The sequence below is a fragment of the Anolis carolinensis genome, chromosome 4 (genome assembly GCF_035594765.1).
Source record: "Anolis carolinensis isolate JA03-04 chromosome 4, rAnoCar3.1.pri, whole genome shotgun sequence".
NCBI classification, from domain to species: domain Eukaryota; kingdom Metazoa; phylum Chordata; class Lepidosauria; order Squamata; family Dactyloidae; genus Anolis; species Anolis carolinensis.
In genome coordinates this window covers 152403673-152424862 of record NC_085844.1, presented here as the reverse complement: position 1 = coordinate 152424862, position 21190 = coordinate 152403673, and the positions used below count along the sequence as shown (strand labels likewise).

At 45.5% G+C, this 21190-nt stretch overlaps 1 protein-coding gene across 2 annotated transcripts; it reads right to left on the bottom strand.

The window, feature by feature from the left end:
• Positions 1-236: 236 nt before the first annotated feature.
• Positions 237-20702, bottom strand: barhl2 (BarH like homeobox 2). 2 transcript variants are annotated; one of them, XM_062978033.1, is made up of 3 exons: positions 19544-20702; positions 13699-13924; positions 237-877 (listed from the first exon to the last, which is right to left on the bottom strand). In XM_062978033.1, exons 1-3 carry the CDS (start codon positions 20094-20096, stop codon positions 622-624), a joined length of 1035 nt encoding a protein of 344 aa, XP_062834103.1. In that variant the 5' UTR covers positions 20097-20702; the 3' UTR covers positions 237-621. The 2 variants fall into 2 exon arrangements, with proteins under 2 accessions (XP_062834103.1, XP_062834102.1); XM_062978032.1 differs by lacking the exon at positions 237-877 and adding an exon at positions 2871-5115 and having other exon boundaries at positions 19544-20695.
• Between the last annotated feature and the right edge of the window lie 488 nt (positions 20703-21190).

Genomic DNA, 21190 nt, shown 5'->3' with positions numbered 1-21190 from the left:
ATTTTATTCTATATTATATTATATTATTATAATCACTGGCACAGGAAGCAGGGTCTTGGGGCTGGAAGAGACCTAAGGGGAGAATAGAGGGGTAGGAGAGATCAAAGATTTCCCAGGTCTCCCCCCCCCCCCCCGCCCCCCAATATCCCCGTGGGGCTGGATTTGGTCCTGCCCCGCCGGGGGTTTCTCTTCCTAATTGCCCCCCCTCCAGCGCCTCCCGCTCCCAGGCTGTCCGCCCCGGCTTTTCTCTGCTCGCCCTCCCTCCTTCCCTCCCTCTTTCCCCGGTTGGCTTCTGTGGCCTCGGAACAGCTGCCAGGCTGGGCGACCACATTTCGGTTTCCCAGACGTCCGGCCACCTTGAGCCAAGCATCCAATGCCCGCCTCCCTTCCTCCCACCCCCCTCTCTTCGCCGAGCTGCCCCTCTGACGCCCAGCAGCAGAGAAAGAGGCCCAAAGGAAAGGGGGAGAGGAAAGGAAGGAAAGGAGAGAAGGAAAGGGAAGGAAAGGGAGGGGGGAAGGAGAGGTGAGGGAAAGGAGAGCGGAGCAAAGCAAAGAGGGAATGGAAAGGGAAGAAGGAAAGGGAAGGAAAAGGAGCGCAAAGCAAAGGATGAAAAGAAGAGGACTAGAAGAGAAACCTGTTTGGGAGAGATTCCTTATGTTGTCGAAGGTTTTCATGGCCGGAATCACTGGTTTGCCGTGAGTTTTCCGCGCTGTATGGCCATGTTCCAGAAGCATTCTCTCCTGACCTTTCGCCAATTGAAACATTCACACCCGCCTCAAGCAGACAAGCGTTCTTTCTGTTGTGGAAGGTTTGCATAGCCGGAATCAGTGGGTTGCTGTGAGTTTTCCGGGCTGTATGGCTCCAGAAGCATTCTCTCCTGAAAACGGAAATTCCAGACATGAAACAATCAGGGCCAGCTAATACTTCCCAACAAAGGATTCCCCCAGGCAAAAAACAGCCAGGCTTGGAAGCTGCAAGGCTTTTCAATGCCAATCAAGGTGGCCAATTGTAACATTCACAACTACAATAGAGTCTCACTTATCCAACGTTCTGGATTCTGTAGTCAATGTTTTCAATGCATTGTGATATTTTGGTGCTAAATTCGTAAATACAGTAATTACTACATAGCATTCATGTGTAATGAACTACTTTTTATGTCAAATTTGTTGTATAACATGATGTTTTGGTGCTTAATTTGTCAAATCATAACCTATTTTGATGTTTAATAGGCTTTTTCTTAATCTCTCATTATCCAACATATTCGCTTATCCAACGTTTTGCCGGCCCGTTTATGTTGGATAAGTGAGACTCTACTGTACCCCCAACAGACAAGCGTCCTTTCACCCACCTTGCACCTTCCAAGATATATTTTATATAAACCGCCATTGCTTAGTTTCCAACAAACCTCACAACCTCTGAGGATGCCTGCCATAGATGTGAGCAAAAGTCAGAAGAGAATGCTTCTGGAACATGGCCATCCAGCCCGGAAAACTCAACCCAGAAATTCTTTATGTCTATCTAAAAATTCTATTGGGCAATATGTTTTCAGTGCTCATTTCAAAAAAAAAATCCAGGAAAGGGAAATAATGGGGAAAAGGAAATGAGAGGAGAGAGAAGGAGAACGGGGAGGGGAGAGAGAGAGAGAGAGAGAGAGAGAGAGAGAGAGAGAGAGAGAGAGAGAGAGAGAGAGAGAGAGAGAAAGGAAAAAATGAAAAGAAATGGAAAGCCAAAAAGGAAAGGAGAAGAAAGAAGGGAAGGAATGGCGAGTCCCTTCGAGGAAATGGTAGTGGGGTAGGCAGGCATTCTATGGCAGGCATTCTCAGAAGTTGTGAGGTCTGTTGGAAACTAGGCAAGTGGGGTTTTGTATATATCTGGAAAGTCCAAAGTGGGAAAATGAACTCTTATCTGCTTGAGACAAGTGTTAATGTTGCAATTGGCCAGCTTGATTGGCATTGAATGGCCTTGCAGCTTCAAAGCCTGGCTAATTCCTACCTGGGGGAATGCTTTGTTAGCTGGCCCTGAGTGTTTCATGTCTGGAATTCCCCTGTTTTCAGAGTGTTGTTCTTCATTTACTGTCCTGATTTCAGAGTTTTTTTAATACTGGTAGCTAGATTTTGTTTATTTTCATAATTTCCTCCTTTGTTGAAATTGTCCATCACTCAGAAGACAGAGAATTCCAGACAGGAAACTATCAGGGTCAGCTAACACCTCCTAACAAAAGATTCCATAGGCAGGAATCAGCCAGGCCGTGAAGCTACAAGGCTTTTCAGTGCTAATCAAGGTGATTCATTGCAACATCCACACTTGTCTCTAACAGACAAGAATTCTTTCTCCCACCCTGGACCTTCCACAGATATATAACCCCCCCCCCCCCTTGCCTAGTTTCCAATATACCAACATCACAACCTCTGAGGATGCCTGCCATAGATGTAGGAGAAACTTCACGAAAGAATGCTTCTGGAACATGGCCATATAGCCCGGAAAACTCACAGCAAACCAGTGATTCCAGCTACGAAAGCCTTCCACAACCCAGAGCATCCAATATTCTTCCCTTCCACACACTGAACAAAAGTATCATTACACTGAAAAGAGAAAAGCCAACCCACCCAACTCACTCCCAGATGTATTTTAGTTCTTCTTAATGTTTAACTTGCAAAGTGAAGGTCTTTCCTCAACTTCCAGAAAGGCCGAAGGGACCGGGTGGATCCGTCCCCCTTGCTTACTGCCGTAAAACACACCCAACCAGCCAGCTCCCGACCAGTTGGCATTATTTCACCTCCAAAACACGCACAAACACACGTTTCCTCCCTTTCCACACAACAACACATCCCCGCCCCCAAGTGCAGTGCAGACTACTCGGGGAAAATTAGTTTACTTTGTTTAAAAAAAGATAAAAGTTTATTTATTTTTTCCACTTCGTTTTGCCATTGTCAGCCATCAAAAAAATCTATATATATATAATTATTCATAATTTTTTGCTGCCACCTAAGCATTTACTGAAATCCCAAAAAAGAGCATTTGAAAAAAAAGGAGAGAGGAGGGGGGAAAGACATAATTTTGTGTGTCTTTTTTTGTCTTTGCTGCAGTGTCTTTCTGTTGTCCTTTGAAATAAAGCATATGAGTGACTTGGAGGGGTTTCTACCCCCCAATTTTGTTTTCGGACGACATAGAATAAATAAGATATATTCACTTCGCACACCAGCCTGTTCAAAATGTACATATCCATATATATATATTTATACTTCTATATAGATATAGATATATATCTATTGATAGAACACGGAGCATGCCACTTTTTTCGGGAGGAAAAGAAGACTTTAAAAAGCAGGGGAAGGGGGGGGGGGGGTCATGAGAAATCAGTGCAAACTTCTCCGTCGTCTTCGAGAGGGGAGGGAGGGAGAGAGAAAAAGGGAAAGAAAAAAAGAAACAGAGGGGGCGTGTTATTGTGAGTTTTCCTGGCTGTATGGCGATGTTCCAGAAGCATTCCCTCCTGACGTTTCGCCTGCATCTATGGCAGGCATCCTCAGAGGTTGTGAGATATATTGGAAACTAAGCAAGTGGGGTTTATATATCTGTGGAAGGACAAGGGTGGGAGAAAGAACTCGTGTCGGTTTGAGGTAGGTGTGAATGCTGCAATTAATCACCTTGATTAGCATTGAATAGTCATTCAGATTCAAAGTCTGGCTTCTTACTGCCTGGGCATCTTCTTTGTTGGGAGTTGTTAGCTGGCCCTGATTGATTAATGTCAATCTGTTTTCAGACTGTTCTTTATTCATTGTCCTGATTTTAGAGTATTTTTTTAAAAAAATACTAGTAGCTAGATTTTGTTCATTTTCATTGTTTCCTCCTTTCTGTTGAAATTATCCACATGCTTGTGGATTTCAGTGGCTTTTCTGTGTAGTCTGACATACTGTTTGTTGGAGTGGTCCAGGTACTGCATGAAAGGCACTGCAGACTAGCTCAACCAGAGAAGTCAGCCATAGCAGAGCACTTGATGAACCAACCTGGACAACAGCATATTATTTGAGAAGACAGAAATGCTGGACTACTAATGTCAGACTACACAGAGAAGCCATTGAAATCCACAAGCATGTGGACATTTTCAACAGAAAGGAGGAAACCATGAAAATGAACAAAATCTAGCTACTAGTATTTAAAAAGCTCTAAAATCAGGACAGTAAATAAAGTACAACACTTAGAAAACAGAGGAATTTCAGATATGAAACAATCAGGCCCAGCTAACACCTCCGGACAAAGGATTCCCCCAGGCAGAAAGCATACAGGCTTTGAAGCTGCAAGGCCATTCAAGGTGGCCAATTGAAATATTCTCACTGGCCTCAAACAGACAAGAATTCTTTCTCCCACCCTGGACATTCCACAGATGTATAAACCCCATTGGCATAGTTTCCAACATACCTCACAACCTCTAAGGATGACTACCATAGATGCAGGCCAAATGTTAGGAGAAAATGCTTCTGGAACATCGTCATACAGCCCGGAAAACTCACAGCAACCCAGAAAGGGGGCGCCTTTTCTCTCTTTGTGCCACTCAAGAGTCTTTGGCTGGGGCTCAGTCTCTTTCTCGGCTCCTCTTCTCCCCACGTCGCCTTTTCTGTCTCTCTTTCGGACATTTTTGAACCAAAAAAGTATTGTTTTTCAAGACCAAGGGGAGCTGGGCGGGGGGAGGGACGTTTTGAGTTCCCAAAGTTGGCTCCTCGCTTTCTCGGGAGGTTTCTCAAGGGAGGGGAGTGGCATCGGAGAGGGTAAACAATGGGTGCGTCGGGGTGTTTCCGGCGTCGGCCTCACCGCGGGTGCGGGGTCCCGGGGAGCGGGTTGGCCAAGGGGTTGAGGGCGGGCTGCCCGCCGGGCCCCAGGCCGTGGATGAGGACGCGGGGCACCAAAGGGCGCTGGAGCTGCGGGTGGGGCGCCGGCGGAGTCCGGTACATGCTGCTGTACATGGCCGCCGCCGCCGCCGCCGCCGTGGTGCTGTCCATGCTGCCCAGGAGGCTCGGGTGGTAGAAGTAGGGCGACGGGAACATCCGCTGCAGGGCCGAGTAGTTGCCCGCTTCGGCCAGCAGCTCCAGGCCCACGGCCGTCTGCCGCTTCCACTTGGTCCTGCAACGAGAGGCAAAGCACAGGCCGGTAGGACCCCAAACACCGGCCTCCTCGGCTTGGCTGCTTTTGGGTTCCCCAACAAGAATGAGGCCTCACCTTCCCTTATCCAAGAGGTGTAGGTTCACATAGAGGCCCCTTCTACACATTACAATCCTACATTATCTGCTTTGAACTGGAATATATGGCAGTGTGGACTCCAATAGCCCAGGTCAAAGCAGATCCTGTGGGATTTTCTGCCTTGATGTTCTGGTATATAGGGCCCTAAGTTATCTGAGTCCACACTGCCATATAGTCCACTTCAAAACAGATAATCCACAAGACCTGCTTTGAACGGAATGCCCTTCCATACAGTCATTTAACGCAGAATATCAAGGTAGAAAGGCACACAAGATCTGCTTTGAATTGGAATATGTGGCAGTGTAGACTCAGGTAACCTAGTTCAAAGCAGATCTTGTGGGATTTTCTGCCTTGATATTCTGGGTTATATGACTGTGTGAAAGGGCCCTGAGTACTACTAAAGCGGTTCTGACGTGCGGATAAAAGATGGGAGGTAGACACTGCCCAATAATGCCCAATGCGTCCACACTGGCCATAGATATAACGCAGCTCAAAAGGCATTGTGTTGTCGAAAGCTTTAATGGCCGGAATCACTGGGTTGCTTTGAGTTTTCCGGTCTGTACAGCCATGTTCCAGAAGCATTCTCTCCTGACGTTTCGCCTGCATCTATGGTAGGCATCCAAAGAGGTTCTGAGGTCTATTGGAAACTAGACAAGTGGGGTTTATATATATGTGGAAGGTCCAAGGTGGGGGAAAGAACTCTTGTCTGTTTGAGGCAGGTGTGAATGTTTCCATTGGCTACCTTGATTAGCATTGAATAGCCTTTTAGCTTCAAGGCATGTCTGCTTCCTGCCTGAGGGAATCTTTTGTTGGGAGGTGTTAGCTGGCCCTGATTGATTTATGTCTGGAAATCCTCTCTTTTTTGAGTGTTGTTCTTTATTTACTGTCCTGATTTCAGAGTTTATTTAATACTGGTAGTCAGATTTTAGGGAGCCCCCAATTGCCATCAGATTAAACTTGCTGAACTTGCTGACCGAAAGGTCGGCTGGAATCCGGGGAGTGGGGTGAGCTCCTGCTGTTAGCCCCAGCTTCTGCCAACCGAACTGTTCGAAAACATGCAAATATGAGTAGATCAATAGATACCACTCCGAGGGGAAGGTAAAGGCGCTCCATGCACTCATGCTGGCCATATGACCTTGGAGATGTCTACGGACAACTCCGGCTCTTTGGCTTAGAAATGGAGAGGAGCACCAACCCCCAGAGTCGGACAGGACTAAACTTAATATCAGGGGAAAACCTTTACCTTTTGCCAGATTTTGTTCATTTTATGGTTTCCTCCCTTCTGTTGAAATTGTCCACATGCTTGTGGATTTCAGTGGCTTCCCTCAGGCAGTAAACAGCCAGACCTTGGAACTGAAAGGCTATTCAGTGCTAATCAAGGTGGCCAATGGAAACATTCACGCCTGCTTCCAACAAACAAAAGTTCTTCCTCCCACCCTGGACCTTCCACAAATATATAAACCCCACTTGCATAGATTCCAGCATATCTCACAACCTTTGAAGATGCCTGCCATAGATGCAGGCGAAACGTCGGGAGAAAATGCTTCTGGAACATAGCCATACAGCCCGGAAAACTCACAGCAACCCAGTGATTCTGGCCATGAACGTCTTCAACACATCAAATGGCATTATTTGGTACCCCGAGACTTCCCGTCCCATCATTTCCAGACTGAGCTGCGTATAGCGGAATTCAAACGGCATACATTCAGCCCAAGACTGCCTCCTCTTCAAACTGAACAGCATTATATGTCGGAGAGGGTCTATCTAAATTATATAATGCATTATGTGGCAGTATACATCCAACCCAAGAATTCCCATCTCACCATCCGTAGAGCTGCATTATATGGGTCTATACTAACCATATAATGCAGTTCAAGCGGCATTATTGGGCAATGTACATCCAGCTCAAGACTTCCCATCTCCTTATCCAAAGTCTGAGCTGCATTATATGGCTCTACATACTGACTATATAATACAGATAAAGAATCCAACCAGCGTAGATCCAACCAGATTTCCCATCTCACCATCCACAGACTGAACTACATTCTATGGGCCTACACTGACCATATGACACAATTCAGATGGCATTATATGGCAGTGCACTTCCCGGATGGTAATTATACATAAGCAGGGGTTGGCCCCCAGCCAGTTCCTGTAGCAGCATGTACTGGGCGGGCCCAAAATCACAAAGGGGGTTTAAAATTATTATTATTATTATTATTATTATTATTATTATTATTATTATTATTATTATTTATATCCCACTTTTTTTCTCCCAAAGCAGAGAGATATTTAATAACTTCTTTATTTTTTGTTTCTAATTTACAATACCACAACATCTTATGCAGTATATATAGAAAGTTAATTTACATTACGAGTGAAAAATCAAATCTCGCCAATGGCGTCCAAGACAGTGGATACATAGGACCCCTTTGTGGCTTTTGGCCCACTCTGTAGTACCCGGGACTTACATCCGCCCCTTAAACACTATGGCCCCGTCTATACTGACCATATAATGCAGTTGGAAGACAGCTAACAAACTCCCAGGAAGGCTAAATAAAGTCCTTAATGTGCATCAGCACCCTGTGGCTTGTGTAGTCACAGTCAGTCACCATCTGGGCCTCAAAGTGGTTCGAGGATTTCCTATCTGCACAGCGGATCTACTTCCTTCAATACTAGTTTGTTACTCAGTGTAGATGTGCCCTTAGGCACGCTGATGCGCGTTAAGGGCTTTATATCGGAGTATGCCTCAACTTTAGACACCGGTATCTAAACACTGTGGTGTCAAGCTGCCCTCAAACTGCATTAAGTGATCAGTGTAGACGTGCTCAGAGCCAAGACATCTAAGAGCCAAATGCTGGCTATATAAGGATCTGCAATATGCGAAAAGTAATCATTGTATTGTCGAAGGCTTTCATGGCCGGAATCTCTGGGTTGCTGTGAGGCTTTCGGGCTGTATGGCCAGGAGAGAAAGCTTCTCGAACTCAGCAACCCAGGAATCATTGTGCTTTCAAAGCTCAGGGAAGTCACAGCAGTCCACACCAAGCATCTACTCTAAAGCAAACCGTTCCTTGGTTGTTGTGTGTTTTCCGGGCTGTATGGCCATGTTCCAGAAGCATTCTCTCCTGACGTTTCGCCCACATCTATGGCAGGCATGTGGGAGAATGTGGGCGAAATGTCAGGAGAGAATGCTTCTGGAACGTGGCCATACAGCCCGGAAAACACACAACAACCCTGTGATTCCCGCCATGAAAGCCTTCGACAACAAACTGTTCCTTTCTATGACCATACCGAATTCAAAATATCCCACGGTTTTGCCATCATTTGCACGCCGCCTTCAACCCACGTTAAATGCTCAGTGTAGATAATATATATATATGCCTCAAACCTCTTGCCTTCTGACGCTTTCACACTCGAACCCTTTGCAAAACAATACAAAATCTTAGTAAACATCCCGTCTTTGCCTCGCTCCAAGCGCAGGACTAAAATACCAGCAACCGCCTCACTGAGATCCATCCCTATTTCTCATTTTCCACCTTCGGATTTGTCTTTTCCTTTGACTTCCCGTCTAATTTCAACAGTTTTAGAATTGTAAGCCAGGCTTCAGAAAATATGAATCCGGACCCCTTCCGAAACACCCTTTTCAAACGCACAAAGAGAACAACAACAAAAAAGGCTCCCGATCTCCCCTCGTGGCCGGGGACAAGGGAGGATGGGGAAAACTCCCCAAATACTCTTTTTCCCCTTAGTTTTCAGATTCATTCCCTTTGCAAACCTCTCCCGCATCTCGCCCCCCAAACAGCCACAACGTGGGGCTTTGTTTAGGCTTCCTTATCAGGACTAGGAAAGTTCCACTTAGGCTGTTCCATAGTGTACTGTTCAGTCCATTCGAGTCTATGTGGCCGAATATATTGAGGAAAGGGCGAATTTCCTGAGTATATTAAGAGTATCAAGAATGCGGGTTGCTGTGAGTTTTCCGGGCTGTGTGGCCATGTTCCAGAAGCATTTTCTCCTGACGTTTCGCCCACATCGATAGCAGGCATTCTTAGAGGTTGAGATGTTTGTTGGACAGTATTAAAATATTAAGAAACAACCAGGGCCTCTCAACAAAGGATTCACCAGGCAGGAATCAGCCAGGCTTTAAAGCTGCGAGGCTTTTCAATACTAATCAAGGTGATTAATTGGAACATTCATACTTTCCTCCAGCAGACAAGAGTTCTTTCTCCCACCCTGGACCTTCCACAGATATATAAACCCTACTTGACTAGTTTTCCAATATACCTCACAACCTCTGAGGATGCCTGCCCTAGACGTAGACGTGGGCGAATCGTCAGGACAGGATGCTTCTGGAACATGGCCACACAGCCCGGAAAACTCACAGCAACCCAATATTAAGAGTATTTTTTTTTTACTCCGAACGATAAGCGGGGAAGAAGGGGATTAATTTGGGCAAAATCCAACAAAACAAACCCAATAGGACCTCTGGAAGTTTACTCAAAACAATCCAGTTCAATGGGTCTGGAGCCACTTTTTTTCGGCCTAAAAAACGCAAGAAAAATCACGAAGTGGGGAGCAATGAAGCCATTTAGATCCTTCCCTTCTTCAGCCACACATGTAGTATAATAAACTGAACATACAACATGTCAGTGTCCCCAGTGTGTTTGTATTTGTGTGTCTTCTTTGAAGAGACCCCCAATATGTTGGGCCATCTATTCGAGATTTCACACACACAAACATATTATTATTAATTATTAATAATAATAGTCGTAAATTAATACCCCTCTTTCCTCCCGCACACTAAACTCCGAACACACACACATAACCACGTTCGCCCACCAAAAATGTTAGTAATTAATAATTAATAATATTAATTAAATAACAATATTAATAGTAATAAATTAATACCCCGCTTTCCTCTCTTACAGGAGACTCCAAACGCTCACACACACAGCCACGGTCGCCCACCAAAAATATTAGTAATTATTATTATTTATTATTATTATTATTATTATTATTATTAATAATAATAATAATAGCAATAAATTAATACCCCGCTTTCCACTCTTACAGGAGACTCCAAACACACACAAACACAGCCACGCTCGCCCACCAAAATATTAGTAATTATTAATATTATTAATTAATTAATAATAATAACAATAAATTAACACTCCGCTTTCCTCTCTTACAGGAGACTCCAAACACACACACACACGCACGCACACACACACAGCCACGCTCGCCCAGAGCCATGATCACGTCCCCAGCAATTGTAGCCCAATTAATAAACATGGCGCTGGCCTTGAGATTGGCGGGAAATGACACTAATGTTTTCCGACAGAATTAGGGTGGCTGCAACCGTATGTAATGAGACAGAAAATTATGGCAAGGATGACAACTGGACGCGGCTTTGCAACCCGGCTGCGAGAAAATCCGCCATCGCTTTCCCCTCGCGCGGCGCCCGAACCCCCCCCCCCCTTTGTTTTGTTGACGTGCTTTCTATTTATTTTGGTTTTTAATGATCCGAATCATAAGAATATACAAATTTTAACGCTTCGGTTCCCCTCCTTTGCACCAGGCGGGAGCGTGTATTGTTTCCCTCCCCCTTTGGGAGCCCCCAAAAGCCCAGCTGGGGAGAAAGGGCTGAAGGGGAAAGAAGCAGACCCCAATTCCAAGCCGTCAGAGGCTCCCTCTTAACCCTGACCCTCACCCTGGACCCAGAAGGCGACCCCAGCCGGCGGCAAAGGTGTCCCACCGCCCGAACAGTAGGACCAGTTTCTGGGCAATGCGCACTTTCTTTTGTCGCGGGTCTTTTGTCCCATCGTTTTTGCCCTTTTGGCCCCTTTCGCCAGGGGCTGCCTTTCCTCGCCCCTTCCTTTTCCCAGGAAGCCATGGCGATGATTGACAGGTGAACTCTCTGCCCTTTTGCGAGGAGGAGTGGGGCGGGCACAAACAAACTACCTGGCCTGTTTGGGGTCCCTTCCTCCCTTCCTCCTAGGATCTCTTTCCCGCCTTTCACGTGAGAAGGGACAAACCTGGGTTCCCCCTTAAATCTGGCAACCCTTTCTTCGAGGTTCACCTTCTGCCCTTCCTGGAAAGTAGAAAGCATTCCTGGATCGAGAGCCCTCTATTTGACTTTTCCTTCTGGCTGGGAGAATCGAGTTCCTAGACTGAGGTCTATCTCTTTTTTTCCTTCTCTTCTTTTGCAGGCTCCTCTACTGAGATGCAGATAAAGTGTTCCTAGGTTGAGGACTGTCTCTTTTGCATTCCCTTTTACATTCTCCTCTAGGAGATGCAGAGCCAACCTTAAGAAATGTGGCCACAAAGTGGAGTCCAGGACATGCCAGTGTGGAGAAAAGCAAACCACAGACCACCTATTACAATGCATCCTGAGCCCTGCCACATGCACAATGGAGGACCTTCTTACAGCAACACCAGAGGCACTCCAAGTGGCCAGCTACTGGTCAAAGGATATTTAGTAGAATGCCAAGTTTTTAACTTTGTTTGTGTTTCTAAATACATTACAACTGTGCCCTTGGTTCGCTTCTTAGGCTGAGGCCCAATTATATTTTTCTTCTCCTTTTTGGTGGGGGAAATAAAAGGTTCTTTTACTATTTTATTTTTCCTTCTTTGGGAGGATAAAGTGTTCCTAACCCTTCAACAACACATTGTCCCTAAATTGAGGGCTGTCTTTTACATTCTCTTCCCTTTCCTAGCTGGAAAGATAAAGGGGTCCATCTATTTTACTTTTTCTCCTCTTGGGGGTGGATAAAAGGTTTCCTTCATAAACAGAGGGGCATGTTTTTGTTTTTACTTTTCCATCTCTTTTCTGGCTGGTGAAATAAATAGTTCTTGAAATGAGGGCTGTTTATTTTATTTTTTTCCTCCTCGCATAGTGTGAAAAGATCAAGAGTTTCTAGGCTGAGGCCCACTTATATTTCCCTTCTCCTTTATGGCTGGAGGAAATAAAAGATTCTTATACTACTCAATGCTAATCAAGCTGGCCAATTGCAACCTTCACACTTGCCTCAGGCAGACAAGAGTTCTCTCTCCCACCCTGGACATTATTCCACAGATATATAAACCCCACTTGCCTAGTTTCCAACACCTCACAACTTCTGAGGATGCCTGCCATAGATGTGGGTGAAACTGCTCCTAAGACATGGCCATACAGCCAGGAAAACTCACAGCAACCCGGTTCTTATAATATTTTACTTTTCCTTCTTTGGGAGGATAAAGTGTTCCTAAATTAAGGGCTGTTTCTTTTACATTTCCTTCCCTTTTCTAGCTGGAAGGATAAAGGGTTCCTAAACTGGGTTCCAGCTATGTTAATTTTCCTCCTGTCATTTTTCCTGCGAAATGAGGGGAAATCAAAGGAAACCTGTTTGATTAAAGGCATAATCCAGAAAGGCTTTGATTTTAGGAAGCCAACAGGATTTACTTCAGAGTAGACAGACAGGCTTGGTATTTCTCACTGTGTGTATTTATTTCGAAGGGGGCACCAGATCCTGTTTGATCTTGGAAGCTAAGCAGGGTCAGTTCTATTTCTAAAATCAGGACAGTAAATAAAGAATATCACTCAGAAAACAGAGGAATTCCAGACATGAATCAACCAGGGCCAACTAACACCTCCGGACAAAGGATTCTCCAGGCAGGAAGCAGTCAGATCTTGAAGCTGCAAGGCTATTCAATGCTAATCAAGGTGGCCAATTGAAACATTTACATCTGCCTCAAACAGACAAGAGTTCTTTCTTTCTCCCACCCTGGACCTTCCACAGATATATAAACCCCACTTGCCTAGTTTCCAACAGACTTCATTACCTCCGAAGATGCCTGCCATAGATACAGACAAAACCTCAGGAAAGAATGCTTCTGGAATATGGCCATATAGCCCGGAAAACTCACAGCAACTCAGTTCTAGTTAGTACTTGGATGTGAGATTACTATTAAATCAATGCTCCACGCTGTAGACAAGAGCTGCTACAACTTTCCTCACTATTGACCCTTTTTTAACCAGAGGAATTTTGATGTGACCTCAGGTATACAGGTATATGAAATAGGTATTAAAAATCAAGCATTTACTGATAATAAATCAGCATCTACAAGACTGATTTTCTCTCCCTTTTGTGGAGCACAGCCTAAGCATTTTCAGCAGAGTTCACTGTATACACTTTCTGTAAATGAGAGGTGTTTGGAAACACTTTTTTTTCTGTTGCCAATTTATTTTCATGACTCCAACATTGAGCTAAGGGGACCAGTTTAAGAAGCAGTGCTTTAGACTGTACTTTAGAGGGGTACTTGGCAGAACCCTGGTCTAGGGAAATGCATGGGAGGGAGCTTGGGCCCGGACTTGATGCGGGGTTAGATGAGGGTCAGATATAAGAATCGGCTGGGTCGGTGGGTAGGTAGGTGTCCTCTTTTTCTCTCCCCTCCCCCCAAATCCCAGGGATCTCGGAGAAAGCCTACCTGCGGTTCTGGTACCAGGTTTTGACCTGGGTGTCGGTGAGGTTGAGGGCGGCGGCGAGGTCCATGCGGTCTTGGACGCTCAGGTACTTCTGCCGCTCGAAGCTCCTCTCCAGCTGGTTGAGCTGATGGTCCGAGAAGGCGGTGCGGGCTTTGCGGGGCTTCTTGGCTCTCACAGGGGGGCTGTCCCGGCTGCTGGAAATCTCCCGGTCGCCTTCTTCTTTCGCCCCTAAACACAAGGCACAAACTCGGGTTCAGAGCGAAACAGTGCGGGGAGAGGTGACCAGATCAACGAGTGACCCTTTCCTCCAGTGGGGGTTGGATCTAGCGGATCCCAGGGTGGTTCGTGGCTTCCGATTTAAAATAGCTCACCCCGGAATCCACTGAGGTTGGAGTCCAAGGAGCCCTACCAGGGATATACATAGCCTTGTCTGCTTGTGTTCCCCTTCCTCTATGTTATTTTCACTCTCGCTCTTCAAATTCAGAGAACTAACCAAACTCTTGTGAATTCAACATTCAAAGGAACTGAAGCTCCCTAAAATGTGGTTGGTGTCTCACACCCAACTTCACTTCCAAATGCATTTCCTCCCTTCCTTTCCTTCTTCCTTTCCCTTTCTTTCTTTCTTTCTTTCTTTCTTTCTTTCTTTCTTTCTTTCTTTCTTTCTTTCTTTCTTTCTTTCTTTCTCGCTTCCTATTTCCTTTTCCTAATAGACAATTCCCTTGCCCTCTCCCTTTTTTTCTTCCTTTCTTCCTTCGTTTTCCCCTCCCTCTCTTCCTCTTCTCTTGGTCTAATCTACACTCTCCTTCCTTCCTTCCTTCCTTCCTTCCTTCCTTCCTTCCTTCCTTCCTTTTCTTTCTTTCTTTCTTTTCTCTCTTCCTCCTCCCTTTCTCTAATCTACACTTCCTTTCTTTTCTCCCTCCCTCCCTTCTTCCCTCCCTCTCTTACTTTTTCGTTCTTCCTTCCTCTCTTCCTTCCTTCCTTTCTTCCTCTCTCTCTTCCTTCCTTCCTCTCTCTTTCTCTTTCTTTCTCTTCCTCGTCCCTTGCCCTAATCTACTCTACTTCCTTCCTTCCTCTCTTTCTCCCTCTCTTCCTTCCTCCCTCCCTTCCTTCCTTCCTTCCCTCCTCCCTCCCTCCCTCCCTCCCTTCCTTCCTTCCTTCCTCTCTTCCTTCCTCCTTTTCTTTTTTTCTTCCTCTCTCTCTTCCTCGTCCCTTGCCCTAATTATTCTACCCTCCTTCCCTCCTTCCTTCCTTCCTTCCTTTCTTCCTTCCTTCCTTCCTTCCTTCCTTCCTTCCTTCCTTCCTTCTCCCTTTCTCTTCCCTTATCCTAATCTACACTCTCCTTCTTTTCCAATTACACTTGGAAAAATGTGCTTGCTCTCCAAGGCGACATTCAGGTCCTTTCCCAGAACTCCAAGAGCCTGTTGTCACAGTCGAGGTGGACCACAAACAAAAGCCAAAGAACTGGACTCTGTTTAAGATTTCGGGGTTTGGTTGCAAAGGGAAGGAAGGGGGCTCGCGCTGAAATGTTAGGAAATCGATACGTCAAATCCATCTGTGTTTGCAGGAGAGAGTCCTCCCCCCTTTCCCTTCTTTCTCGGCGTCCCTTGATCTTCGCTGCAGGAAGAACAATAATCTCTCTAATTGACCCACTGGGGAGGTTGGTGCACCAAGGAACCAAAAAAAAAAATTGCTAGACGAGGCTGTACATCTGTTTTTCTGGACCACTCTTATGCTAATGCGGGAAATGGCAAAATGAAGAGCAGACCGGAGCGCCCCTTCTATTAGCCGCTGCTAAATATCTGAAGGCTGCAAAATGAGCCCAACGTGTCCGCTCTTACCTCCGCCGTTTCAAAGGCAATTTTCCAATTCGGAGCCATTCCCTTGCCATTAGGGATCGAGGGTCTTGGGTGCCTTCCTCCCCCCCCCCCCCCCCGTCTCTTTCTTCCTTCCTCCCAGCGATCGGCTAAATGACTCACACTCCCTCCTTATCATGTTTACACTGAAAAACCCGCAAATTGATTGCACGCTCCTTAATTTAACATAGCTATCAGCAGTGTCAACCGCTTCATGATACCAACTCAAAAAAGGTGGACTTAAAACAAAAATCCTCGTCTATCCAACCATTTTTTCCAATTTTTAAAAATATAATTACAATATATTATTACACACACATACATATATACATACATATATGTGATCCGCCCGGAATATAAATGCTGTAAATAAATAAATAAATAAATAAAATATATTAAGTACTAAAATATTCAGGGTGTGTATATGTAGGTAGGTAGGTAGGTATATATGTATACATTAGCTTATTGTTCCTTAGCTACAACTTGCACTATCCCATTCCCTTATTCTTGTTTACAGTTTGGCCATGTTTTACGGCAGTTGTCACTGTGCGTTTTTGGGTGCTGTTCTGACTTCATATTGCTGTTTTAGAAGCTATTGGTTTTACTTTCTGTGTTGTACTGTGTGTTTATTTTATGCCTTGTTGATTTTATGTCACATGTAAGCATCCTCCAGTCCCTTTGGGAAGATAGAGGAGGGTACAATAATAAAATTATTATTATTATTATTATTATTATTATTATTATTATTATTATTATTATTATTATTATTATTTACACACACATACATACACCGAATATTTTATTAGTCAATTATTTATATACACATACATACACATACACACCCCATATACACACATACATATATTTATTTGTGTGTCAATAATATATGTGTGTGTATATGTATATGTATATGTATGTGTGTGTGTGTATACTTGACTAATAAAATATTCAGTGTATGTGTATGTGTGTGTGTATACACACACATACACATACATATGTGTGTGTCAATATATGTATATGTGTGTATATATGCATATATATATATATATATATATATATATATATATAATTGACTAATTCGGTGTGTATGTGTACGTGTGTGTGTATATATATAAATATGTGTGTGTCAATAATATATGTATATGTGTGCATATATATATATATATATATCTGCTTTGCTGATAAAATATTCAGTGAAGGTATATGTGTGCATGTGTGTATACACACACACACGCGCGCACACACACAGAGTGAGTTTTGGAAAACATGGTTGGCTGGACGAAGACTTTTTATCATGTGAACACCGAATGTTTTATTGCTCCATATTATTGCTAATCCTCCCTGAAAACACAGTTTAAAATTCTCCAGACCTGTGTCATTTCAAAACACCTCACTAAATCTAATGGGCATTTTAAGTATCCTTCAAGAAAACACCTTTAAATTAATTATATCCCCACCGCCGACATCATTTCAGAACCTCGGAAAATTCCATCCAAGTCGATACCCCTCCCCCCCAAAAAAAGCCAAAATCAAAATGTCTTTTTGCTGTTGGGCATACCTAAAAATTTTCTTTACATGGAAAAATTAAAATGAAATCCATACGTTTTGAGAAATATTTAAATTTTTGTCTCTCCATGGAGAGGCAAAAACGTAAATATTTCTCAAAATATATGGATGTTATTTTAGTTTTTCCATCTAAAGAAAAGTATTATGATACCCAGCCAACAGCAAAAAGACATTGAGTTTTTGGCTTTTGTGTGTGTGTGTGTTGACTTAGATGGGATATCCTCTAATTCCGAAATGGGACCATAACCCTTTGTTGGGGAAAAGAAGTCCCTCAGCTTGTCCCTGTCTCTAGACTAGCTACTCATTGAGGACTGGAAACTTGATGACACAAGAGACTTGTGCAGTTCAGAGAACATATTTAACTCCCGAGGGGAACCTTGTAATAAGACAGTTTTTTTTCTTGTTTCAGGAGCAGCTTGAGAAACTGCTAGTCGCTTCTGGTGTGAGAGAATTGGCCCTCTGCAATGACGTGGGCCAGAGGATGCCCAGATGTTAATGTTGAGAACTATTTTGCATCTGGGCTCTGCACAATGTACCACCATAAGCCACACAACCAACCCATCCAGTTGGCTTCTGTACATTAATGTGGATGTTTGTTCAGATTTTATGCCATTTTATCATTTTTGTCTGATCATGTTGGTATAATTTATTGAGGTTAAGTTTAATTCCCTGATGTTAGGTTTAATTTGATGTTAAGTTTCAATTGCTGTTTTCATATGTGGGGTTTTTCTGGGATTCTGTGTCGGTATTTGTCTATTTTTATGAAGGCATTGAATGTTTGCCATTGTAGGTTGGGTCCCTTTGGGGAGATAGGGAGGAAAAGAAATAAAGTTTACTACTACTACTACTACTACTACTACTACTACTACTACTACTACTATTATGGGTTGTTGTGAGTTTTCCAGGCTGTATGGCCATGTTCAAGAAGCATTCTCTCCTGAAGTTTTGCCCACAACTGTGGCAGGCATCCTCAGAGGTTGTGAGGTATATTAGAAAAACTAATCCATAGATATATAAACCTTCCTTGCTTAGTTTTTCCAGTGTACCTCACAACCTCTGAGGATGCCTGCCACAGATGTGTTTCATTGCTAACTGCTCTTCCGCCCCTGTTTATGATGGCCCTTACACCATCCAACAGGCCCTACTCAGAGTTCTATGCACACATTTTTACCCTCTGAATGTTCAGGAATTATTACGGCTCAGGTTGTACATCGCTGTTTGATGTTGTTTGATGTGGCTATAATGTTTTAATTTTACTGATCTTTGTTTTAATCTAGGTTGTTCGAGCTTATCCCCACGTGAGCCTCCCCAGTCCCTTCGGGGAGATGGAGGCGGGATACAATAATAATAATAATAATAATAATAATAATAATAATAATAATAATCATCATCATCATCATCATCATCATCATTATGTGGGTGAAACATCAGGAGAGAATGCTTCTGGAACATGGCCATACACAGGGCTATAGCGGGGGGGGGGGGAGGTGGTTAGAGGTTCAAACCCTCCCCCCGAAATTTTTCAGGTTTAAAAAAACCCCTGGTTTACTCATGAATTTTAACTGAGTAACCAAATCCCCATGAGTGTCCACTGAAGTTTATCGATGGAGCAAAATTATTTTGCTTTACGGAACTACTCTTCATGATTCGCAAAAAAAAAAAAAAAGTCTCAACTCCCCCCCCCCCCCCCATATCTAAGACAACACCTAAAAATATCCCATCTAACCCAACACACACAAAAATACAGCCTAAAACTAAAATGTCCTTTTGCTGTTGGCTGGGCATCCTAAAACTTTTCTTTACAGGGAAAAACTAAAATGAAATCCGTACGTTTTGAGAAATATTTACATTGTCGCCTCTCTATTTTTTTCTGGCTATGATCCTGGCCATAAAGTCCGGAAAACTCACCACAAAGGCCATGAAAGCCTTTGACAACATATTATTTTATTGTATGACACAGCAAACAAGATAGATATGCTGGTTTTCGTTTTTAAAAAAATTCTTCTTCTTCTTCTTCTTCTTCTTCTTCTTATTATTATTATTATTATTATTGTGTTGTTGAAGGCTTTCATGGCCGGAATCACAGGGTTGTTGTGTGTTTTCCGGGCTGTATTATTATTATGATTGTTTTACCATCCTTGTGGGAGAGGCTAATTTCATGTCCCCGCATGGAGAAGCTGGAGCTGACAGAAGGAGCTCACCCCGCTCTTCCTGGGATTCGAATTCCCGACCTGTTGGTCAGCAATCCTGCCTGCACAAGGCTTTAACCCATTGCGATGGGGGGGGGGGGCTATGAGAGAGAATGAGAAAGGTGGAAGTTTTGGGAGGTAAACAATGGAGCGTTGGGGACGTTGGGGACGGCGGAAGTCCTGGGCGCGGAGCCTGGGCCTGGCCCTAAGCGGGGAGAAGGGAGCGGAGGGGCACTCACCGTGGCACTTGAGCTCGCTCTGGGCCTCGTCCCTCTTGTCCAGCTTGCCCTTGCCGTCCTCCTGCTCGAGCTTGGGCCGGAAGCCCTCTCCGGCGGCGTGTGCCTCGGCTTTGGGGGTGTGGTGCGGGGACGGGACGCTGGTGGTGTAAGGCGCGCAGGCCGCCAAGGGCTTGCTGTCTCCCAGAATGTCCTTGATGAGGAAGGAAGAGGTGGAAGTCCTGGGCGCGGAGCCTCCGCCTGGCCCTAAGGGCTGCTGCTGCTGCTGCTGGGGCGAGGGCTGCGGGTGGTGGAGCGCGTTGTGCGGCGTCGGGAGGGCGTCGGGTGGCGGCGGTTGCGGCGGCTGCTGCTCGGAGGGCTCCGCTGTCACCGAGATCGGCGAGGAAGGCGCCGTGCCCACCGTGTCTATTTCCGAACAAGGCGAGGAAGGGAAGTCTCCGAGGGGGCCTCTGAAGTCGCCGCCACCTCCGCTGCCGTTCATCCCTCCAGGGCTGCCGGACCTGGCGTTGGACAAGATCGTGTCGATGCCGAAGCTGGAGCCGCTAGATCCTTCCATGTCGGGGTCGTTCAAAGAGGCGCCTTCATCCCCAGTCCACGGTCTCCGAGGTCCCCCTTCCCCCCAACAAAAAAAACCCCAAAGATGGGAAGGAAGCAGGGAAGAAGCCAAGGGAGAGGGAGGAAGGGACACACGACCAAACACTCAAGAGGAAGGAAGAGGCCAGAGAAATGAGCGAGGGGGAAAGGCAACCGAGAAGAGGGGTTTCCTCTCTACATGCACGCGTGTTGGGGGTCTTGTTCGTGGGCTCGCCTGGACGGCATCGTCGCTGGAGGAGGAAAAGGGTTCAAAAGCAGGAGAAGGAGGAGAAGGAGAAAGAGGAGGAGGAGGATGCGATGCGCTGGAAGGAGAAGAACTCACAGCGACAGCACTCACAGCGACAGTCTCTTCCTTTCCGTCTTTCTTACTCTCTCTCTCTCTCTGCTTGGCTCCCTTTCTCTTTCTCTCTTTCTCTTCCGGAGTTGGGGAACTTTCTTGGAAAGTTGAGGCGTGGCGGAGAAGGAAGAGGAGGAGGAGGAGGAAGAGGAAAGGCGACCACTGCCTGATGCCGCTTTGCCTCCCGACCGCCGGATCCGCTCCCTCTCGGGCAGCTCCGGAGCGACTCCCCCCGTGACGTCACCCAGACTCCCCCCCCCCACACACGGCTGCGACGGGGGCTCCTCCGCGCTTCTCTGTATTGATTTCCTGGTTCCGCCGCCATTGGCGCCCCCCTCGATGCCCAACCTGACGCGGCCAATGGGAGGCAGCGGAGGGGCGAAGAGGCGGGGCGACAAGAGGGGAGGCTCGGGAGGAGGGGGTGGGTGACTTCCAGACCCTGGTGGGACTGCTCATTTTGGGGGAGTCGGAGCGCGCGCGGGGGGGGGGGGGTGTCTGGGATCCGTCCCATCCTCTCCTCCGTGGGTGTCCCAAAATAAAGGGCTGGCTATTAGAACCATAGCGCCCATTGAGAGTGGCAAAATGTGGAAGAAAAGAAGGAAGAAGGAAGGAAAGGAAGGGAGGAAGAAGGGAAGGAAAGAGGGAAGAAGGGAAGGAAGGAAGGAAGGAAGGGGAAGAGAGGAGGGAAAGGAAGAGAAAGACGAAGGAAGGAAGGAGGA